This window comes from Parus major, chromosome 1A, assembly GCF_001522545.3.
Source record: "Parus major isolate Abel chromosome 1A, Parus_major1.1, whole genome shotgun sequence".
NCBI lineage: Eukaryota > Metazoa > Chordata > Aves > Passeriformes > Paridae > Parus > Parus major.
The window spans coordinates 21,506,457-21,530,609 of NC_031773.1; the positions used below are offsets into that span (position 1 = coordinate 21,506,457).

The 24,153-nt window shown below is 36.9% G+C and overlaps 1 protein-coding gene across 6 annotated transcripts in view; it reads right to left on the reverse strand.

Moving 5' to 3' along the window:
- CPED1 (cadherin like and PC-esterase domain containing 1) overlaps positions 1 to 24,153 on the reverse strand; it is a 164,101-nt gene that overhangs the window by 8,953 nt on the left and 130,995 nt on the right. For all 6 annotated transcript variants that reach the window (XM_033514493.1, XM_033514494.1, XM_033514495.1 and 3 more), the window contains 4 exons: positions 16,924 to 17,041; positions 10,348 to 10,484; positions 452 to 672; positions 103 to 204 (listed from right to left, as the gene is read on the reverse strand). In XM_033514493.1, coding sequence (XP_033370384.1) covers positions 103 to 204; positions 452 to 672; positions 10,348 to 10,484; positions 16,924 to 17,041 — 578 coding nt within the window. The remainder of the gene's footprint in view (positions 1 to 102; positions 205 to 451; positions 673 to 10,347; positions 10,485 to 16,923; positions 17,042 to 24,153) is intronic.

Below are 24,153 nucleotides of genomic sequence, written 5' to 3' on the forward strand. Positions count from 1 at the left end.
ACACCGTGAAAAAAAACAAAAGTTTGTATTTATTTTTTTTGGTGTTGTTTCCCACAATTTATCATATTAAAAATCTGAATACCACCAAGAACATAACATTACCTGTTTAACACCTTTTGGATAATTTGCAGGTGATTGGAATTAAGCCACTGAACACCACCTACAATTAATACGGTCTGGTCTGTGTTCTCCAGGGGACGTGATCTGAAACCCAGAAAAGAAAAACAACACATGTTGCTTTAAACAGATGGCAAACATTTTAACTACATTGCTTTGCACTTCACTGAACTGTATCTGGCACCCTGATTAGAGGCCTGATATAATTTTCAGCTATTTTTTAACCACACAATATGGTCTGTGCACATTACTGACTTTAATTGAAAAACGTGTTAAACACATTTGTGAATAGAATGATGATACAAACAAGGGAGATATAGAGTTTGTGCAGTACCTCTGCAGCAGCTGTTCTAGTGCTTTTTCAAAAGTCGGTCTCTGGTTTGCATTCATCCAGAACTGGGGGTAGTAGGAATAACTGATAAATGTTTTCCCCTCATTGATATTGTGATAACATTTAACATCATGAGTCTTCTGCCATTCCTGAAGAGTCTTATTCACTCTTTCAATTAGATAATACATCATCCCTCTGTTGGTTGAGTCACCTATAAAAAGAATCTTCAAATGGAAAAAATGTAACTTAGAAGTTGTAAAATCCAGAAACAAAAAGCTAAGGAAAGAATACAGCTAGTTGGGAGGTTTTTAAATGCTTCTCATAATGTTCCAGAAATATCTTTTTGAACTTCCAGTACCCTGGCATCTTAATACAAAATTTGTCCTTTAGCAAAATCTGTGTGATTTGATCAATAAAAAGCTGTATCATGTATTTTAAAGACAAAAAGTACAGGTTATAGATGGCTATAGCTGCAAAATTAGCCCTGCATCTTTCATTCTTGGTGATAATTTCTTTTGTTTAAGTTTATATTTACTTCTAATTGCTAGTACACAATTGCTCTCATGATTGCTTGCAGCTTCCTGCTTTTTTCCCCTACAGTTTTTCATGTGGTTTGCTCCTACACAGTGTGTATTGGTCTTCTATAAACGGGTTTCATTAGAATTTACACCAAAATAACACCCCCCCCCCCCCCCCCCCCCCGAAGGATGTGCCTTATTTGTAGAAAGATGGTCCTTTCTGCAGGTTCAAAGGGGAAAGAAAAGGGGGTTATTTGGATGGAGGATAATCTCAATAGAGTCCAGTCCTGTGTGATGTGACCACCAGAAAGCATCATGGCCTGAAGAGAGTTAGAAATCCTGCCAGGAAGGCAGAAGTACTTTAAATATAGCAGTCTCTGCTGGGCTACCCTGAACTTGCAAATGAATGAAGAATTCAAATATGGGTATGCTGCCACTCATTCTATAGATTCCTCTGAAAAAACAAACATCTCTGTATGGAGAGACCACAGAACCTAAAGTGTTGTGGGAATTCTTTTTAATGCTATTACCCTATTTTGAGTGGATAGGACTAGCATTTCCTCCTGATGAAGCAGGTAATAGAAGACAAAAGTAGGAGAACCCAGGTTCACTGCGGTTTGCCAATGAAACTGTGTGCAGAATCAATTACCCCAATCAGCTCAGCCAGAATCCACAATGAGAAACACACATGTAAAACTGGGATTAAGAAACCCCACAGAGCCATCAGACAGTAACAGCCCTGTTCTCTGCACAGAAATACTCAGCTTCTCTTACCTCCTCTGTCAATCAGGATAGCTGGCATCCTGTAAGTTGGAATTTTGTTGTTTCATTTCTTAATTTGATTTGGAGTTTGATGTTTTACCACTTCCACCTTGAACATTTGATTATGCAAATAAAACTCAGACTGCATAAGATGACATGTTTAAGGATGTATTTCCAAAGTTTTTTTAGAGATTTTATGTGGTAGAGGCATTTTGGACTACACTCATCTAACATTTTTATCTATCTATTTATCTATTCCTTTCAGGAATGTCACAGTTTTGAAAACTGATTCCACTTAGCACTATTAACCTATTGTGATTAAAAATAAGCCACAACAGTGTACCAGTGATACTTCCCACAGAAAAGAAGGAATTTCAGATGAGCCTACCCTCATCTGATGTTAGGGCCAAGAATGAACATGACAATGCCTTCAACTTCCCATGCCTTACCCATTGTGGGCTGCAGAGAAGCTCTTGACAGATTATGTATGGTAGCAAACAAATTAAAACTAGCCCTGAGCTCATAGAGGCTCTTCTAACTCCTGTCCTGGACCTCTCAAAGCCTCTTCATAGAGGAAATTCTTAAACAGCTGCTGTTCATGCTTGTATTGCACAAGCATTTCTCTCTCACCCAAGGGGGTTTCCAGCTTTTCACATCATGTCAGAAGAAACCTCTTTAATCAAGCATAACATGACCTACAGAAGTCAAGGATCCTTGCATTCATGGAAGAACTGGTTGGATATTCTGTCTTTCCCTCTCTGACAGACACACACATGCATAAAGCTATTTACAATTAGGAAGACAGTCCATGCTTAGAATATGTCCTAATTCTAAAGTAGGTTAACTTGAGGTTTTAAGCAACAATTCTTTTAGGTTGCAAAATCTCTTGATTCTCCAGCCTGTATATATCCATGTCTCTTTAATCTCCATTTCATAAGCCCATCACTGTAGTATCTTGATGCATATCTATTTAAAAAGCAGTTCTCAGATATTCACAGGCAAGGACATCATGAGCTTGTAATGTGGGTGAGAACATTTCTGTAAAAACCCAACATATCATTAGCAGAATAACAAACAGGCCCTACCAAGTCACACACATACAGCAGTTGGTAGAACATACAAGACTGCTTCTCTTCTAGTATCATATGACACCATTTCACTATCACAGCACATGGGAATTGCAAAGAAGCATATTCAGCTATTAATTACACAAAATTGGCAGATGGGACATTTTTATCTCATTCTAGTGTGATTAGAATTCTCATCATTCTCCTATCTATATCTGATCTAATCTCATCTACTACTGATTTCAAATAGCAGATCAACAACTTCCATCGAAAAAAAAGAAGAAAAGAACCACGGCCAATGTCAATGAACATGATGAACAGATTCCTTTTTTGCCAACACTGTACATTCACTAGCAGTTTAGGTGTGAAGAGTCATGCCAAACATTTCCTAAGTCTCAAACACTGCAGAGCACCAAAGATTAAGATCTCTTTCTCTTATTTTTTTTTGTTATGTCAAAATTAGAGCAAAACACATACACACATCCCAGTCTACACTATTACATGATTTAGCATTTTAGGGCTTTGAAATTTTTCTTTACCTGCACAGATACATACACATAAACAGTGGACCCATGAACAAATTTTCAAGTCTGCCCTGGGGTACCTTTCTGGTCAGGTCTGGAGATGGAAGGGCATTATGTGCAGTCATTTAATAAACCTCTAGCAGAAGAAACGAGTTAATTAAAATCATGTGTTAAAGTGGCAGGTCTAGTCTGGAAATGCCATGATACTGGGCATTATATAAAAATATCAGGTGGGCCTTAGCATATTACTATTGTTTTTCTGCTGTTTTGAGAATGAGAAATAGGTGACAGGAGTCAGAGCAGATTCCTTTAGAGCAATTAGCATAACTAGATGAAACAGACAACTGTTAAGGCCCTGACATACCTCTTCAAATATCATCACAAGATTGATGAGACTGCCCTCAGCCTATTTCCAAATCAGATAAGAGAAAGATAGCAACATCACACTGGGTAAGAATACAGGTTTTACCACTAGGGAAATTCACCTACTTTTAGAAACAGGTCTGCTAAAAGAATAGTCAAGCCTTGCTGCAAGTGGGAAAGAAATAAATGAGCCAAAGTGGATTTGTGGTTGCACAGAAAGACAGATCAAAAGGGGAGGTCATCCTTAAAGATGTCAGTCAGTTATAGAAAGCAGATAATAAGATACGGTCATGAAGTTTCTGATTGTTCAGGTAGGTATGTGCTACACCAGGACTGTATCACCAGCATCAGGCATATTTGTTTAACTCTGTCTCTGTCTTCCAAGGTGAAATCACAGTTTTTTTGAAAAGTATGAAAACTAGGACTGCAATGTGTGAAACCTATGGTCCCTGCCCTCTAGCTCTGAGAGAGAGCTCTAAAGTCTGCAGTCATCATGGGACAATATCAGCAGTCATCCTCTGGAGACTGTGTGCTGGGATTTTGAAGGGAATGCTCTCTCATAAGTCTAAAGAAGATCTCAGATAGAAATATAGCTGTACATTTCTTGTAATGTGATGCACCTCTGGCTGGTGGATGCTTAGCACATCATCAGCATGTCTGCACACACACTGCATCCATTCGTTAAGATTTTGTCTGCATCCAACAACCTGATTCAAACCATTAGTTCAACCATGATGTGAGATGTGTAAATCTTGGGAAAAAAAAAATCTAAATTCTTCTTTTTCTTCTCCTCAAAAGTAAAAAAAAAAAAAAAATGTAGTGGATGAAGAGGAAATCTGTAGGTAATCCTACCTTCTTTTCAAACTGCCCTTGCCCTGCCAGATGGATTTTGTTACTGTATGCAGACCATCAAAAAGCATCTTTCAAAGTCCACCTTTTCCAAGTCAGCCTCATTTTTAGCAAATTCTTGGAGGACTCAATGGCTAAAATAAGTGGTGTTTAGCCTAAGGAAGAAAACCTATGTCCTTCAATTAGCCCAGGAGTTCTGATGAATTAAAATAATCTCTCAATGTGATTTGGTAAATAAAACCACATTTATTTCTATACAGTTAGATGAACTCATGGTAGTTGCATGTGGTATGTAGTATTTAATATGTTTTGAACAAAAGGCTCTACAGATGATTCTGTATTTACCTCTATGATAATAATGAGGGACATGATGGCTTAGGTGTGTAGACTAAGCCATATAAATTTTTTTTACAGGACTGGCACATGACTTAATCATGTACTGTTCAAGTTGTTGGGGCAGTTGTCTGCAGGATGACTAAATGATTAGACAAACATAAGGTTATAATTTTACCAGACAAAGAACAACACTTCCACACAGACAGATGTTTTCACTGTCTTCTGTTGCAAATATTTTGTGTGAAAAATTCCATTATAGCTTAAAGGGTTTGAAAGATTGTGTAAGCATAGTGGAATTCACTTCTTAACCAGACCTATCATTAAAAATTAACCACACTTGGGAAATTTAAACACCTGTAAGTTCAAAACACTACTTAACTCCAAAATATTATTAAGAAATCATAAGTTAAAATTCCTGTTTTAACAGCTGAATTTTAAGTACTTCAACAAATATTGCCTTTTCATATTTCCTGTTCTTAATTACACATGACTCAATGGTATTTTATTATAGGACTAAACTCTGGTTAGTATTTCTCAATGATAAGCAAAATATATATCCCTCCTGCTTTGAGGCCAACTTTCTATATACTGCCAATTGGATAAATAATAAGCTGTTAGAACCCATTTTCCTTCACCTATTTTTAAAAGTACAAAATCAATCTTGTACAAAAATCAAAGCATTATCTTAATAAATTTATGTATGTCTTATAGGAAAATGTCATTAATCACAGCTACAGAGATTTTTTTTGTCAACATAATACAGATAAAGTATTTTATTATGATGAACAATTTATTTGATTCAATTAGGATATATGTATGGAATCCCCTATGAATGAGATAGTCAGCATCTCATTATCCTTAAAGTGGAAGAGAAAAAATGCTGCTGATATTAAAAGTGGACTGAAAGAAAATCTGCTCATCCAGAACAACCTTAACCTCAGCATTTCAAAATTTTCCTGTTTACTATGTATGAAATACAAACATATGACTGACCATTCTTACTAACACATCATAAAGCAAAATAAGGCCTCATAGAACTGTTTCTGTACATGTACATATTTTCTCATGTCTCCACCAGCTTGAGTTATTGTTTCACTACAGGTGGTCCTATGTTTTTATGAAACCAAGTGTCCTGGTTTTGGGTGGGATAGAATTAATTTTCTTCCTAGTAGCTGGTACAGTGCTGTGGTTTGGATTCAGGATAAGAATAATATTGGTAACACCCTGATGGTTTTGTTGTTACTGAGCACTACTTACATTAAGTCAGGGACTTTTCAGCTTCTCATTCTTCCCTGCCAGAGAGGATGATGGCACAAGAAGCTGGGAGGGGACACAGCCAGGACAGCTGACCCCCACTGGCCAGAGGAATATTCCAAACCATGTGGCATCATGCTGAACAATAAAACAGGGGGGAATTGGTTGGGTGACAGCAGCTGCTGCCCTGGGATGGACATCAGTCAGTGGGTGTTGAGAAATTGCATTGTGCATTACTTTGTGTATTTATTAATATTTCCCCTTCCTCTTCCATTCTACTAAACTGTCTTTTTCTGAACGCACAAGTTTTACCTATTTTCTGATTTTTTCCCTCATTCCTTTGTGCAAATAAGTGAATGGTTGTGTAGTGTTCAGCTGCCTACCAAGTTAAACCAAACACAGAAACAACTTAGTTCAAACAGTTTTATATGCACACAAACAAAAATAGCAGTTAATGATGATGTGAAATCAATTGGAACTCATATCCAGGGAAATGGATTTTGATTACAGAGAAAGATTATAAAGCTCAGTTGAGCTCTGGAAAACAGATCAATTTTATTATAAGAAATAGAAACAGCCTGGAGTTAGAAAGCAAATTAGAAAGCATTATTAAAGGCTTAATTATGATGCAGGTAGGAAAGAAGTGCTCTGTTTTGGTGACCATAAATATATTTAAGAAACATTGACGAATGAATACAAGAAATTAGGGACCGAGAGATATCTGCTGCCTTTTACTGTTGTTCTATGAAACACAAGAAAAATAGAAGGGTTGCACTTAAAGACACAGTTGATCTTCCATGTGCTACATTTCAGTCAAAAACAGCATTCACTTTACATCTTAATTCATCACTTGCTGAAGTGAACACAAGTCAGGAACACAGCACAGAACTGTTTAATTGTGGCATGTTTCCCTTCACATCCATTAAAAGTAGAAATATAAGCAGGCTTTTTTTAGTCTTTTTTTTCTCCCTTATAAAACTAATAGAGAAGCATGTGAAAACAGCCTCCAGCTGACAAAGTTGAAATCTGACAATAGTATAGAGATTAACACCACCTATATAAATTAAAAGATGCAATCACAGACTTATGCTGTTTATTTCTTAGCATGATCATATGATCATGGAATGGTTTGGGTTGGAAGGGACCTTAAATATCACCTAGTTCCAACCCCTGGACATGAGCAGGGAACCTTCCAGTAGTCCATTCCCCCTTGTCCTATCACTACATGCCCTTGTAAAAAAGTCCCTCTCCCTCTCCCCTTCAGATACTGGAAGGCTGCTCTAAAATCTCCCCAGAGCCTTCTCTACTCCAGACTAAACAGCCCCAACTCTCAGATCCTGTCTTCATAGGAGAGGTGTCCCAGCCCAGTGATCCACTCATGCATGAGTCCCTCCTCTGGACTCATTCCAACAGTCAGCATTCTTCCTTTTGTTGAGGACCCCGAATGGAACACAGTACTCCAGGCAGGGTCTCAGCAGAGCAGAGGGAGAAAAGGACTTCCTTCAGCCTGCTGCTCACAGTGCTTCTGAGGCAGCCTAGGGTACAGTTGGCTTTCTGTGCTGTGAGTGCACACTGCTGGGTCATGTTGAATTTTTTGTCCACAAACACCCCCAAGTCCTTCTCACAGTGCTGCTTTCAGTCCATTCTCTGCCCAGCCTGTATTTGTGATTTGGATTGCCCTGACACAGGTGCAGGACCTTGCACTTGGCCTTGTTCAACTTCATGAGGTTCACAGAGGCCCACCTCTCAAGCCTGTCAAGGTCCCTCTGGATGGCATCCCTTCTCTTCAGCAAGTCACACCACACAGCTTGGTGTTGTCTGCAAACTTGCTGAGGGTGCACTCAATTCCTCTGTCCATGCCAACAGCAAAGATGTCTTGTGTAAGGGATTTTGAACTCCAGAGAGCAAAGTTACACAAGCTGAATATTCAAAACCCCTGAATAAAGAGGCACATGGGTTAGTTGAGGCCATTTTGAGTGGACACATGAATGAGATCTGTTGTTCTTAGCTAACTTAAGCAAACAACAATGTAAATCAAACAGCATCCCAGATCACTTCAGTGTCCTCACTTGGGCTGAAGACTTCTTGCCCTTTTTTTTGGCACTCATGCTTTTTTTTGACATCTGCTTTTGTTTCCAGCATTGAAACCTTCTGCTTATTTTATTACGGAAACTATGATATCTTCAGTTTATGATGTCAGTGATCTCTTTAGTACTTAGAGACAAAGTATATAATAAATCAAAACTAAAATCACAATTGAGAATATATAAATATTTACAGATGGTTATGAAAATCTCTTTTAAAATAAACATGAATTTGTTCACAAGAATTATATCTTCCTACTACTCAACAGCTCATTTATAAAAAGTCCAGGTTGCTTAAACCTATATAACACAGACAAAAGTCTTTTTCAGTGAGCAAATTAAACATAAAATCTTTTTCTACTACATTTCTTGGGCAGTGTAAAGTAATTCCAAAGTTTGATTTATCAAAGGCAGAATTGGGATCTTATCAGCTAAGAAGGGAACTATTTTTATTCATCTGACTTGGGCAGGGAGAAAGCTTCTCTTAGTTCTTAAGTTGTATTGACAAAAAGGAGTTGATCCAGGCTCTACATTTATTTATCTGCTAAAAGAAGCAAAAATGCTATTGCAAAATTTCAGACAAAACTAAAATCACTACAAAGTTATGACAAAAGTAACATCTGAGAGAAAGAGAGAGGAGAAATATACCAAAAGGGGAACATGCTTTGGAGTGATGACTTTAAAAGAATAAACCAATTCAATATACATCTGTGCAAAGGTTACAGAGATAATTCAGCAGATTTCTACAGAGCAGCAGAGGTTATCAGACAGTGTCAGGAGGCTTCTGTAAAAGACACATAATGGGAAACAAGTGCTATTAGTTACAGAGATTTTTCTCAAGGTGTTAATGTAGCTCACTTAGGATGTGGCTGTCATCTGACATTATAATAGATCAGTGACCTCAGACAGTTAGAACATTATGGAATTTGAATTAAGAACTTAAGCTTCACAGACACTCATTTAATTTACTTGGTTTTAATACACCCTTTAGAAATTCTGTCCTGTTTTTGACACTCCTGAATATGAGTGGTCAGATTTGGGATGTGTAAATGTCAGCAAATCCTCGCAGCAGTACCCTGGCAATCCACTTTCCACAGTGGCAGACTGTTGCTCTGCTGTCCTTCAGTTGCCTGACCAAAGGGTGGCTGCTTGTCAAAGCAGACTGATGTCCATTGAAATTAAAGACAAAAGTAAAGCAATCAAATTCTTGAATATTTTTTTCTGTGGTTGATCCAGAAGAGCTTGTTTTGTACATGAGAAGCAAATTAAGATTCTCCTTTGTCATAAAAAGAATTTTTTTTGAAAAATATTCTAGGAGTAACCTGCAGCTGTATAGTAACAGAGAAGACCACAGGCAGAAATAAAACAAAATGGCAATAAAGTACTTTGTGCAGGGCAAGAAATTTATCAGAAATTAAGGAGAAAATGTTAATTGAAACAGTACTATTTTTGTATTTGTCTATATGGAAATGCTCTCGGATTTTATCAAAATGCCACTTTTAGTAACTATATTATTACCTAGGCAATACACTTTAAAGAGCTTTATAACAATTAATTACTTACTTTCTGGATACTTGTATCCTCAGTAAGGTACCTGAGCCTCAGATCAGAGCTCTCTCTCAACAGTATTACAGTCATAGCATGCTTATTAAGGAGACCTTGTATTTCCAAGCAATCACTTTAGAAGCTTCACTAAAAGAAAAGAATGTGCAAGAAGACTCGGTAAGATTAGTGTGCACAAGCAATGCCATGCATTAGGTATGCAGCAGAAGAAAACCAACTTGCATGTGAGACAAAACTGTGACAAAAATGCAAATACGTCCTCCATTTGCTGTCCTTGTGTGCTCACTGCAGGTCTGACTGGTAATCACATACACCATAGGTCTTGAAACTCCAGTGGTGTGACCTAAGATCCTCTGTGAAACAGCAGCAGTCAACTGTGTCTGCATATGAAGGTAAATTACTGACAAAGATTGGTTTTCATCCCTGTGAACTTTTCACCCAAATACTTCTCTAGTTAAAAAAGGATTTTTGTCATATATCAATCTTAAAAATATTTTTAAAACTTCAGGACACTATTTAGCCAGGACTCATTTACCCAGATAAATGAGAATGATTTAAAATGTAAAGCCTGGTACATACCCTTCTGCCCTCCACGCAGCGCTGGAGCTCGGGCTTGGCCAGCACAGAGTATCGGCAGCCGTGGGGCTGCCAAGTTATTTCTCTCCAGTCGCAGGTCCTGTTGTCAGAACAGCTGAGGCAAGGGACAATCCATTGCCCTGGAAAACAGCAATGAATATCAGCACCTCTCTGTATTCTTCTGAGTAGTTTTATTACACAGGAAGCAAGATATTTTTGAGTATTTTACTCATGTATAAGTAAAAAAAAATCATAAGGGAGTTTCCCCTAAATTAAATGCCCTCCAACCCTTTGAAGAGACTATTTCCTTTCACTGTGTTGTGCCCTTTTCATTTAGCTAGGGTGCGAGTTTTTTCCTTTCCCTGAAAGAGCTACAAATTCTCAATTTTGACAGCCATTTGTGGGCTCATTTCTCAGTCCATGTTGCCTTTCTTGTAGCAGCTTGTCCTTTCTCAACAGAAGGGATATGAGAAAGAGAAAATGGGTGAGGAGGTTGAATGCAAAAAGAAAATATTCATATTCAGACATGTCTAAAGATTAATTCTCATCTACAATGAAACACCTAAAGGTTGGGTGTATGGTTGAGAGAAATTGATATGAAAATGAAGATTAAGACTTTAATCCAAAAACACTAATTTTCTTTCAATTTGTGAGAATTCAGAGAACTGTCCCAGACAACACAAATACATTTCAGAAGATGACAGTAAGGTCAAATAAACAACATACATGATTTATTAGAGCCTGATATTATTTACAAAAATGATTTTGAAGATTAGGAGCACAAAATGGCATTGCTAAAAATCAGTGGGTTTTAGTAATCCTTTATCTAAGGTTAAATGGTTTTGTTATTTTGGTTTTCTAAAATTATTCCTTTCCAAAATCTTACTGGAGGCTTGACCGATTTGATTTCTGAAGGAAGACAGAAAACTTTTGAGTTGCCTTTGTATTCAAATGAACAAAAGAAACACTTTTTCCAGCTCTTAAAAGTACACAGTGCTGACAGTATCTCCCAGTGCCTAAGCCACTGCCACAAAACCTACTTTTGCTCTTATTAAAGGCATTACACAAAGAAGAGTGCAGAGGCCTAAGGTCCTTGTGTCAATGCTATCGTGCCTTTCTACCACACATGGGTTTCTCACCACAACCCAGAAAACAGCCCCAAAGTCAAATGTTTGGAGACCTGGCATTAGAGTGGGTGCCCACCACCACTACCAGGCAGCAGCTCAGCAGCCAGCTGTGTCTGATGGATTGCTGCTGTGGGATGCCACAGCAAAGAAACCCAAGGCTGCCTATTGGCATTTCACCTGGCCAGGGACTGAGGGGGAGGCTGAGCGAAGGAATGCTGAAGGATCCCAGCCTTGGGAGAGTCAGCTGCTACCTCAGGAGCAAGGGAATTTCCAGGGAGGCAGCCTGTGCTTGCACTTAGGCAAAAGTCCAAGTGCCTGTGTTTTGGTAAGTAGCAGGGTGAGTCATCGTAGCAGATAAAGAAGTCCTTCCAAATAAAATCATCAAGAATTTTTTTACATGGGAGCCTGCATGGGTACATCTAAGCGATGAATGCATCCCACAGTGCCACAACCACGCAATACCAGTTTCTGTGTACCCTGCACAACTGCCCCTATTTCTGCCCTGTGCAGAACATGCACCACCCTCAGATGCACTTGTAGATGATATGGAGAAAATTATAGCAGACTGAACCTAAACAAACCCCTGGACAGTGGCCTTGAGCACACTGTGGTTCAGTGAGCATAACCCAGCTTTCCCTGTTTGTGTGGGTGTGGGGACTCATGGAGGCTGTGATGGGCAAGTTCACAGCATAGATAGAGGAAGAAGGGAAGGAGGGACACTCAGGACCATGGTGGGAGGGTGCAGGCAGGAAGATAGAGATACCCTATTCTTATTGCTCAGAGGAGTTTCAAACTTGCATTTTTCTGCATCCTAATCATGCAGCTATTAGGGGAAATATTCCCCACTCAGTTAAGGACCACTTTAAAGTTCAAAATTCATTAAGACACAAAAATAGCATGCTCGTAACCTGGTAATTTTTGTGTGAAGAGAGATCTGAACTTTGGTCCCTAAGAGAGATCCTATGTAGAATTTTTATCAAAGGGTTAAATTGAATTTTTATCTGAAGTTATCAGGTTCTGGAGCAGGGAGCTCTCTTCCAAATGAACACCCTCCTCATCTGGGACACCAGAGGCTGGATTTAGACAATTACTGTAGCCTCCCAATGCTGTTGTGAATCCCTTACTCATGCTGACCCTCTTTTGGCTTTGAGGTCACTTGTTCCAAGCTGTGGTTGCCTGGCCAGCACTGGGGCAAGGAATACTTCTACCCTTCAAGATTTCTATTACCTCTTGTGAATCTTGCTGTTGGCTTCCACTTTGCAAGCCATGACTAAATGATCATTCCCAGCTTCACAGCAGTCTCATGAGGAGACTGAAAAGTGCTAGTTCTCCGATAACCCAGCAATAGGTGCCATGGAAACACCTGCTTTGTACCTTTTGAGTAATAGAGCAGGGACAGAATGGTTGGTTGATTTAAAGTCTCGACTCAGACCCTGACAGTACTGTAGAGATCTTAATAAATGATCTGAGAGATGCTTCAGGCAGTGACATATCTTTTAAAATTATATGAAAACTCAGTATTTTTTTCCTGATATTGCAATTTTTCTTTCAACCCAAATATATTAAAGTTCTGGCAAAGTCTAAAACATATGAGATCCCTCATTTTATGGAATTTTATTTTAAACATCCTATACTTTTATGAGCTGAGTTGGTTTAAGGTAATAAACTAGAAAAGTAGAACTCTATAAAATGAATATTGAGGAGCCAAAATACCTGATCAATAAAAGTTTAAACTTTGGCAACAGAAAGTGATAAGTAACTTTTGAAAAGCTTCTTTTAAATATTTTGGTTTATGTTTAATGGCTCCCTAGGTATATTAAAAAAAACATAGGTCAATTTTTGGCATATGCAAAAGGTTATTGGCAAATGGAAAAATATCTGAGAACACAGATATATGGAGATAAATTCATATTTTTAGGAAGCACTATCATTTAATACTAACAGAATAATTCTATTAGTTTTATTTTTTATTTTTATTTTTACATAGATTTTTTAAATGTGCATGTAAATTTATGCACTTAAATCCAACTGTTGTGAACTTTTCCTGTTTCAATTTCCCAGCTGGTCAATGCATTCTTAACCTTCAAAAACAGGATTGTGTTAAAAGATAAAATTAATCTCATCAAAAAGAAGACAAGTGAAAAATTGCTAATATTAGTTTGGAAATTAGGCTTATATTATATAGTAATTTGAAGTTGCTCTTTCCTCACTTATATAAGTTAGCAGCACACACTGCAGCTTTCAGCACAATTTCGATCAGGCAGCATCTTGTGGTGCTTCAGGGAAAAGCTGTAACATTGGCTCTACCAGACAAGGGCAAGTTTACCAACATTTAAGTGAATGAGAGCAAGAGAGACACACTGTTAGTTTCTTCACAAATTAAAAACTGGCACAATCTAACTTTTATGAAAACCTGTAAGTAGGAGGTTTCTACAGGAAGAGCAAAAGCTGGACTTTTGGCTCATTAGTTATAAGTTGTATACATAAATCTTCTGCTTAAGATATGAGATTAAACATTGCCAGTACTCCCTAAAACTGTTCTCATAAAAGGGCATGAAAAGAAATACACTTTCAAAATAATTAGCTAGGATTGTTTACTTTCCATTTAAAAAATATTAGACTAAAATTGGAAGTTTTAACCAATAATGGCAGTACATTTCATTTGATCAGCTTTTTCTTTCAGTCTCTTCTATTTTTATTTATCCTTTTACATTGTCATAGTCATAATTAAACATTTTGCTATCAAATTTAAAATCAAGGTTTTTCCATAGTGCCAAACAATCATCCATATAAAGACAAAATATTCTAGCTTTCTAATTCAAAATCTATATATTTAACCTACACTGATGCTGATTTCTTGATTGATCACTAGTTAACTTTTGTATTAGGTGTTTATTTGGTACCCTAAGATCTTCAAAAAGCTTTTTCTCTGTGAATAGGCTATGGGAATATTTTTCTTTTTGTTCTAGCTGTATTTATGAAAAAAAACAAAAGTATAAACTATTCTTAAAAGGACATTATTTGCTACAGAATAGCCTTAGGCCTATGGATTTATGTCCAAACTGAGATTTACTCCTTGTAACCAAAGGACACATTCATTTTGTTGGACATCAATTTATGTCTCTGCTGCCAAATCCAGACAGCTGTTGAATGCAGAGAGACATCACAAAGAATTATTTTAAACTGCATGCAGTGCTAGGAAGAATGGAAAGTGGGATTTAATTAAAATGTGTGTCACAGCAACAGAAAATTAGAAGTGAATCTCTGATATCTCACACCCCAGATTTTGTTATTGCTACAAACCACATTTCTACAGACCACAGTAACCTGATTCACCTGCAGGAATTTAGCACAAGTTGGGTTCTCATGGTCTCTTTCAGTTCTCTCTCTTTCCCTCTAAGCCAAACACACGGTTAATGTTTGCTGACTTTTTGTATTATTGGTAATGTGACAATACTGGACAAAGAGCTAATTTTGATATGATAGTCTGATTCAAACTGGATGTGAAACAAAGGAGAACTTTGGAAAGAAGAAAATATTTCTTTGGTAGAAGAAAAATAATTTCATTCCATGATGTAAACAGGAAGGAAAGAAGCTTCCTCTGTTGTATATTCCACTTTGCATTTATTGATTATAAAAGGGACAGAGAGAGAAATTGTGAAAATTGTGTATATTTGGTAAGGTGTTCAGCTGCCTCTAAAAATAGTGCCATGGTGACTAGTAGAGGAGGAAGTCACTTCTGTCTTTGGTTGGACCCTGAGTTACTGTCTCTGCTCCACATCAAAGGATTAGAAAGGAGTCATGAAATCCTGCTTGCACTGAACTATAAAGCAGCCTTCTAAATTTTACCATTAATGTCAGAAAAAGTAAGGTTATATCTTTATCTCTGCTGCTCCTCTGTACAAGTCTGAGGACAGTGTATGACACCTACTGAATTCTGCAGAATTTTTGAGCTGTCTTCTGAGGGGAAATGACATTGCTTGGCTTCTCTGAAAATTTAACTTATTTAAGAAATATTACTCCTTTAGCAGGGTATTTGCCATTTTTTGTTGCCAGGATTGGTGCATCATTTGGCTGCTACAAATTTGGAAGGATTTTTCACACAAAACCACACTTTCCCATTCCAGTTAGAAGCTGAGATACACATTAAAACTATACAGTTACTTGTTGCCAGACACTGCAAACCCTTGCTCTAGGCTCATTAGACACCTGTTGGCAATATTCACTTTATAAACACAATTTATTCTTCCCTGTTTAATATACTTGTCCTTTGAATATACATCTCCTGAAGTTTGTTTGGACTTTAACTGTGTATATTATTCACAATAAGGTTGTAAAAAATACTACATTCAGCATCCCTTAGCTAGATTCAGTATTCAAAAGGAGTATGTTGTATATCAGGAGAATGAGATTGTCTACCTGAGGAAGGATTCAGTGGATTTAGTTTGGGCTTTCTGGTTTTGAACTTTGTGTCCTGATATTGTTGCATAGGATAATACACAACTTGTGTGAATAAAATACACTGCTAGGAACAACAGTGTCTCTTTTGTGTATTCCCTCCATATAAGACAAATTTACTGGTTGCCTCTGCTTCACAAGAAGTGATGCATTCAGGCAGTTCCCACATTCCTGTAACTTTTTATTGATTATTCAACGAGTTTGTGCAAATTTACTGCTGTGAGGGTCTGCTCCTGTTTATGGCAAGAAAGATAAAGAAAACAGTTGTGTCAGTAAACCATAGAGGACTGTTGGTTTATTTTTCATTTCTCTAATAAAGAATGGAACAAAATTATTTACTGTCTAATACAGCAACTTAAATATGAACAAGACCTCACACCTGAGTAGTTAAAGTACCTTGAAGAAATCCTCATGCAACTGTGACTTTCACATGAGCCCCTGCTTGACAAAATCTGTTGTAATCTGAATTTTCACTAAACCAAAGGCACATCTTGATTGTATTGGTTATCATAATAATGTTTGATTTATCCATCTTGTGTTTTAAGGTATATGTAAAATTAAAAACTAGTTTTGTGTTTCTAATATAGCAGTGGAAATATAAAATATAAATGGATCGATGGAATGCATTGAATGGATGCAATTGTGTTCTCTTTCTAAAGTTAATTTTTATTTTGAGTAGAAAATCCCTTTTATTTAGGACAAAACATTTTTATTTTATGTGGTTTTGATGGAATATTCCAATGACTTTTAAAGAATACATGAAAATAAAACATGCAGTGGTGGATCACTGACTAGAAGATTATCAAACAAAAAATTCTCACATAAACAAATTAACCTGATTTTAAAAATCAGTAACTGTTACAAGTGATTAGTTTAATTTATTGTGCACAGGTTAGTGCATGTCTGTAGCAAAGAGTTAATATTATTTCTAGTTTTTCTTTAATGAGTTGCATGAGCTAATTTACAGAAAAAACAATGGAGATAAAGTACAAACCTTTTGTGTCTCCAGTTTCACAGGTCTTAAACACTGTCTGTGAAATTGCTGAGAGGTATTCATGAGAGAGAGGCTGCAAGCCACAGGACTCCTCTGGGCGAATTTTGGAAGCACAGTCCTAAATTAAAATAGAATCTGTGAAAATGACAGCACTGTACCCATCCACATCGCCTTGAAATCCTCTTCAAGAGTAAAAAAGTTATTTGGGGTGGTTCTGCAATTACTTTAGCCTTAGCTTTTCAATATACAACTTAATATGAAATTCAGAATCCTGTTTCCATTCAGACCAAGTTTTGCAATAAATTTTCCCAATCCACAGTAAACATACAAGATACTACATTTTCTAAAGATAAGAAAATTTATTAAGGCAAACATACATACCTTTCATGTAACATCCTGTGGTCTCTACATATTGTATATTCTCAACCTATTTGCCCTTAGGAATTTTGTATGCCTATTTGTAGTCATATGGGATCCAATTCTGTGATGAAATGCCCTAAATTAGCTTCAGGAAATACAGGTGCTTAAAGGAAAAAAAAGTATCTATTTTCTAAAACTGTACTAAAATTAATATCACAACTATTACATAATATCATTTACTGTTGCCATGAAGTTATGCTACATCTAGGATGCTGTGCCTAAATTGCACCAATGAGCAAAAGACAATTTACTCCTAATAGAGTCGAGGTGCTGACAGTAGAATATGTGCCACTGATATGGATAGCAATATGAACACATCTTGGAATTTTGTAAATACTGTTGGTTCTTGATTATGCAAGAGGCAAAGTGAAATAGCTGTCTCACAATTATTATGATCTCATTAAAGTCCATGGTGGTGAAAAAAAATTTTTAAAAAAATCCTCCCAGGAACTTCAAAGGCTTACAGTAATATCTGTGCACAAATAAGCAACAAAATAGCGGTTATGTGTGGGTTGTCCTGTTCTCTGCTTAATCTCTTAGGGAAAGCTGCTATGACAAAATAAATGGCACAGTATCTTCTAGTATTAAACTGTGTTTTGGGGTCTCCGGGTCTGGACACACTGTAAAGCTATTTGACAGTATAACTGCAACTAACATTAACATCAGAAAGTTCCTAGCTTGCGGTAAAACAATTTCATAGGACTTCACAAGAGATCCCCAAATTCCTGAATATGCTGACATTGCCCTCAACACAATGCCATAAAATAACAGGCATTTTCTTGTTCATTCTGCCCAGGGTATGTGTTTAAGCAAACAAAATTTTATTTTAATCACATTTATTGGGCAATACCATTAATAACAATTTCGTGTGGCTGTTTTTTGCAAATTAAAACCAACATGCAGGAAACTATGTAACTGATTCCTTTTGACTTCGTTGTATTTTCAAAGTAAAGGACACAACTAACATTTAATTTGTAATTCACATCTAAACTGTCTTATCATTGTGAGAGATTGTGAATCCCTGAACAAGACTTGTTTAATTTTTACCTTTGTAGGAGACCAATCCTTTACCATCATTGACATACTTAATATAATATGCAAAATGCATCTGTGGTAACTAAAGGTTTACTGCAGCTCCATAAATGTATGGCACACTGAAGGTTTTTCTAAATGCAAGCAGATTTTTTATTGTTTTCTTCAGGTGTTGTGTTGACATCCTTCTTGCCTTGTCCAAAGATAAAACATCTTGTGATCTTAAGTATGTTTACAAAAAATCACTCATGACAAAGATGAGAGCCAGACGTGGAAACTTAAATGATAGTTATTGCTGTGTGTCTGTTCTTCCTGCAAACCTTCATTTTTAGAAGGGAGACATAAAAAGGGCCTTGTAATTTCTGGACTAGAATCAAAAGAAAAATTCCCTTGCATTACATACTTTAGTGCACATTTAGGATTGACTATAAGACTGGTGTGTCTTTTCCTAGTAAACTTTGTTTTATCTTAATGGAATATTTTCTGGACAGTAGCATATAAAAGAGGAATGAAGCTTTCTTCTGTACATCTACATAGCTTTTAATCAACATCAGTTGATACTTAGAGAATAACATTTCTGAAGTCCATTTACCATGTGAAATTACAATTTCCTTGTCTCTTTCAGATCACACTATAGTGAACCCAATTCTTCATGTTTTAGTCTTTAAGAGATCAAACAGATTTTCAAGCCTGTTACTTTACTGAGTCTTCTCAATTATTACCTTCAAAATAACTGGAGCTAATAGTTGATGGTATTTCATTTATTTATAGTCTGGGTGCCTAGTTTAATAAGAATTTTGTTTGTTAATTCACCTTTCAATAAACACACTGTATTTCTTCTGAATTATACACCTATGCATATACATATACATACATAGTTTTACTCAGGCACATATAAATAGTATTAAAAAAAATCATAACCAGTTTTAAAATTTCACAGGTGGAGACAGAGAGAGTGAACAAAGCATTATAAAGCTGACCCACACTCATGCAGCTGATGCCATGGGATGAATGTTGTACTATGAAGACCATTGTAGATGCAGTGATGCTTCAGATTAAGGAATCTAACTGAACTATGAATGGATTTTTAATTTTTGTTGTACCTTTTTCACCACCTCCACCTTAATGAGAAATGATTACTCTGAAACTGCAGCAGGAGGAAAGAAGCCCTTGACTTTCCTGGGAGAAGTCACACCAACAGGGAAAAAATGTCCATCTGTGTTCATTTTAACAGCTGGTGCTCCAGCAGTGATAGAGCACCAAAACAAAAACAAAGTTACTTTTAACATCTACACCTGCTGCTACCTATCAACTCAAGAAGGCATTTTTAAACAGAAAGGAAGGATTTTCAGTATTTTTATGGAATAATCCAATTCTGCTCATTCACAGCTGTGTCTAAAACCATACTTTTTGGTGGAAGTAGACTTATGTTAACAATTGAATGCTTTATGAACTCCCACCCAGGATTCCTGTACACAGGCTCTACAGTCAGCTACTCAGTAGAAGTCCTTCTTGCATTTATATGAAAACTAACAATCAACGGGAGTGGTGAGCTCAGTGCTGAAAAACAGGCAATTTCTGCTTCAGTACTCATTTCTGAAATCATACCCAGACCAAATCACTGAAGCCTACCTCTCCCAGTTAAATAAAAGATCAATGTATCAGAGTGTTTTAAACTAAATAACAAGAGAAATATAACTAAGATCACAGGAATTCATTTTAGTGTTGCATACAATGTATGTCCTAAATTGTGTGTTTTCAACATCCAGAAACCATGCATGGCTGAGAACTAGTGGATGAGATAAGCCCCATGGAGTGTTCTTGGTAAAGAGGTGTGAGACCCCTCAACCTGTCAGCTCTGACCCTGCAGTCTCTTGGCCAGCATTGGCCATCAACCTGGCAGGTCACCCAGCCACCTCCGCCAGGCACTGCAGCCCTGCCTCCTCTCATGGTGCTGCCAGGGCTGTCTTACTCCTTTTGACTGCACTTTAAATTTGACAGAATAGAGCTTCGTGTGAAACAGCTAATTTAGAACACTTTTCTGTTGGTCTTTGTAGGCTCACTGACTGAACTTTATTTGATCTGATTCTATTTAAGCTGACCTGAGTTTTTCATTAAATCTTTTCATGTCTCTTTACTCCATCTTTTTCTACTATTTTACACATAACTAAAGCTGCACGAAAAGTGATTAAAATGATGCTATGGAAGGACTTCTAAAAAAATTAGTCAGAGGGTGAGCTCATTAAATAGTGAAACTATACCTTATTGCTAGGCAATAAATTGTGAGCAGATTAATGAGCTCCTCTCATCAACTTTCTTAATATGGCAGGAATAAATGAACAGTTGGCATATTGACCTCTATTCAACTGTCTCCCTCTGTCCCTCTGTTACAATATTCAGTAATAGATGAACCTCTAAAGATCCAGAGATTCAGTCCAGTTCAGTTCAACACCCAAACTGACTAGATTGAACTGAAATTTACGTGTGTGGAAAGTCTAGAGACCTGTCATAAGGACAGGTATTCTCCCAAGAAATTTCAGTTTGCTACTGCTGTCAGATGGAAAACAATGACTATTATTAGCCTTCAAGCACTGCCTAAGACAAAGACACTGTCTACATCAAAAGACACTCAAAGTCATTAAACAGAGAATAACAGGATTAATGAGATGAACTGATGGAGTAACATGTCTTTGTGCTGCAGCCATGTTTTATAGCAAAGAAACTGTATTTTATATCATCACAGTATTTTTTAAGGAACCTAGTAAGTTCAATCTGCAAAATGGGATAATAGTTCCCCAATGACCCCAAAAACTGTAACAAATAACACATTAAAAGACTATGAGATTTTAGGTTCCACACAGATCTAGTAGGTGCCATAAAAACCACCTTAGAAAAGGATTCTTGGCACTCCTGGGTGGGAAAATGCAGCACTCAGACATCAGGAGGAGGTCGGGAATGATACGAAAAGCTGAGATACTGCTCATGTTGTCAGGGCATCAGAGAACAGTCTGGTGTGTGGATAAAGCACAGCCAGCAGTCTAAATTGCCTTTAAGTTCTTAACTGTGCTATTCATATAGCTAATTAATTATAGTTAATTAATACTACTGTTTCTTAAGAATAGAAGCATACCCTAAATTGCATTATTTTTCTCAATCACATATAAATCTGCTTATAAAATTTCTTAGAGAATGTCACATTTTAACCATTGACTGAAGATTGTCATAACTACAGAATACCTTTATTAGCTGCTAAAGAAATTTTTAAAACCCCAGTAGATGCCTCTCCATAAAGACTTAAAGCACTTACTGTTTATATGGACAATTAAATTTCATCCTGACACTACAGCAGATGCAGTGTCTTCCTTTACACTCAGAATGCTAAACTCATAGAAAGCTATGAAACTGCTTCAAGAAAATATTGCAAGTTTCATACTGCTAGTTTAACATCCTTTATGTGCATGGGGAATAAAAACCCTTTTAATCTATGAAGGATTTTGATTCAATTCCATTTTATATGCACGGTATTAGTTAGACCCTATCTGCCTTCCTGCTCCTAAGCAGTTCAAAGTGCTACATTTGTGAGCCACAGAACAAAAATATTCACGTGAGACCTAAAAAGCATGACTCTTAATCTAGCAATGTCTTGTGAATCATCACTCTGAACAGCTCAGAGATCCAGAAGAATTAGTTGAACTAAGACAACTGAAAGTGAAATCCAACTCCAGCTCCATTAAGAACAGAATATTATAAGCTTAAATTCTGGAAAATGTTTCAAAATGTACCTAATTATAATTTCAGAGGATTTTTTTTTGGTTTTTTTTTTTTTTTCAGTATTTGTAGTTAAGATCTGCGTGGCTTTTTCAAGTGCTTTCTTAGTGAACATGTTTTCCTCATGAAGCTTTTCCCAAGCAAAAACAGTGACGATTTCCAGATTGTATGCTTTCTAAACAAAGTACACAAAGCAAGAAAGAAGAGGAATTAAAAGAATTTAGTATTTCCTCCTCCCTAAAAAGGAAGATAAAACAGGAACAAGGAATATCAGACAAAAAGAGGCATTTTGCTGTTTATGTTCTGCTGGTTTTTTTAGTTTAAAAAGTGATATTGTAATTGACCTGGAGACTTTTAAAAGCTGCATCAGTTTTCAATTCCTATTTTATCCTTTTCTCTACATCTATCTCTTTAAGTACAAGCTCTGGATATGAACTGACTTGAATTTTGCCAAGTCCCCTATCTAAAAATGAGGAATAGTTTGATAAAACCATATACTTTGAGAGTGCAAAAAGTAAATGTTTTAAGTGATAGCCAAAGAAATTATTATGGGTCTCTCAATAAAGTGCTGATGTGACCCTGACTTTTTTCGCTGGTAATTAGGTAAAAATCCCACATATTTTTATAAAGAGTATTAATTTCTACCCTTCCATGTTCAGGGTATATGACATTCACACATCACAGTGCAGAGAGATCTATACTCTAAGCCTCCTATGTGCAAGAAGTACTTCAGTTCCAGCCTTGTACCTTGATTTTTGGCTAGGACCTTTATATCACAGCCATGACAAACACAGCAGAACTTCTCAGACTGAAAAATTATTACTACTTTCAAAAAGTATGAAAAGGGATGACAGAAAGAATGAGTTTAAAAGCATTACCGTTTCTTCATGATTTCTTAAATTTAAGTACTCTGACAATGAATGCAATGCATTGAAAAAACATATTATCCTAGGACTTGGTCCAGTGAGCAAGGCTTGGAGATATGAACTCAGTGTTTCAGGGTATAACATAACAAAAGCACTTCTTTCTCATTTCTAGCATGAAATCCTTTAGATGGTGAAGTACATTTATTAACTTTTTATTTAGGGCCTGGGGCATGCCAAGGTTAGAATTTGAAGGAGAGATTTAGAATGTTTGAGTCCAGTTCACAACTCTGCCTCTTATTTTCTGTATCTTGGATTTACTATCACTATTTACCCTTGCAATGTATCATCTCAAAACCCTCATTCAGTTATCACCATCCTCCTAAGTGCCTAATTTTCTTGTATTGAGCATAGGCAAAGCCACCCACAGCTCACAAAGATATGTAAGTCAGCCCCTTCATCACTAACAGAGTTTAAAAATCCCTTTGCCAACAATACTTGATCTAATAAGTGTTCTCAGAACACGTTACTGGGAGCGTGCAGTGCATAATGCATTAGTTGGTATTTCCCTGGTAGAACATTTCCCTGTGATGTAGAAAACACAGTTTAAAGTCTCTCTTTGAACTGATTGGCAGCAGAGATTTCACTTCAAGCTCCCAATGTTTTCCCTCCAATTAGGGGCTACAGGATATTCTGGTCAGTTCTGTCCCAGGTGCTCCCAAGGAAGCTGGTTGCATTTGCTTTGTACACACAATTAAATGTTTACTTGTAAAGAGCCTTGAAACCACTCTGTCCATAGTCAATGGGTGTATAATGAACACAGGCTGAAACTGGATGCAGGGAGCACCACTAGATCCCTGACAACTGCTGTGTGAGAAAGGACTGACTGAAGTAGGTACTGAGATCCCTGAGAGATCATGTGGCAATTCAAAGTGGACAGGTTCTGCTGTAACCTAACACTGGATGTATAACTGCCAGAGAAAAGTTAATCCAGGATACCCTCCTTTCCATATCACCATCTGTGACAGAATATATCTGACACCCTAATCATTGTGCTGGTGTGCAGAGAATCTTCTCAAGATTTACAAACTGAACTCTTATTTCAAGTTTTACAACGGGGTGTACCCAATTGTGTGTGTGTGTGTGT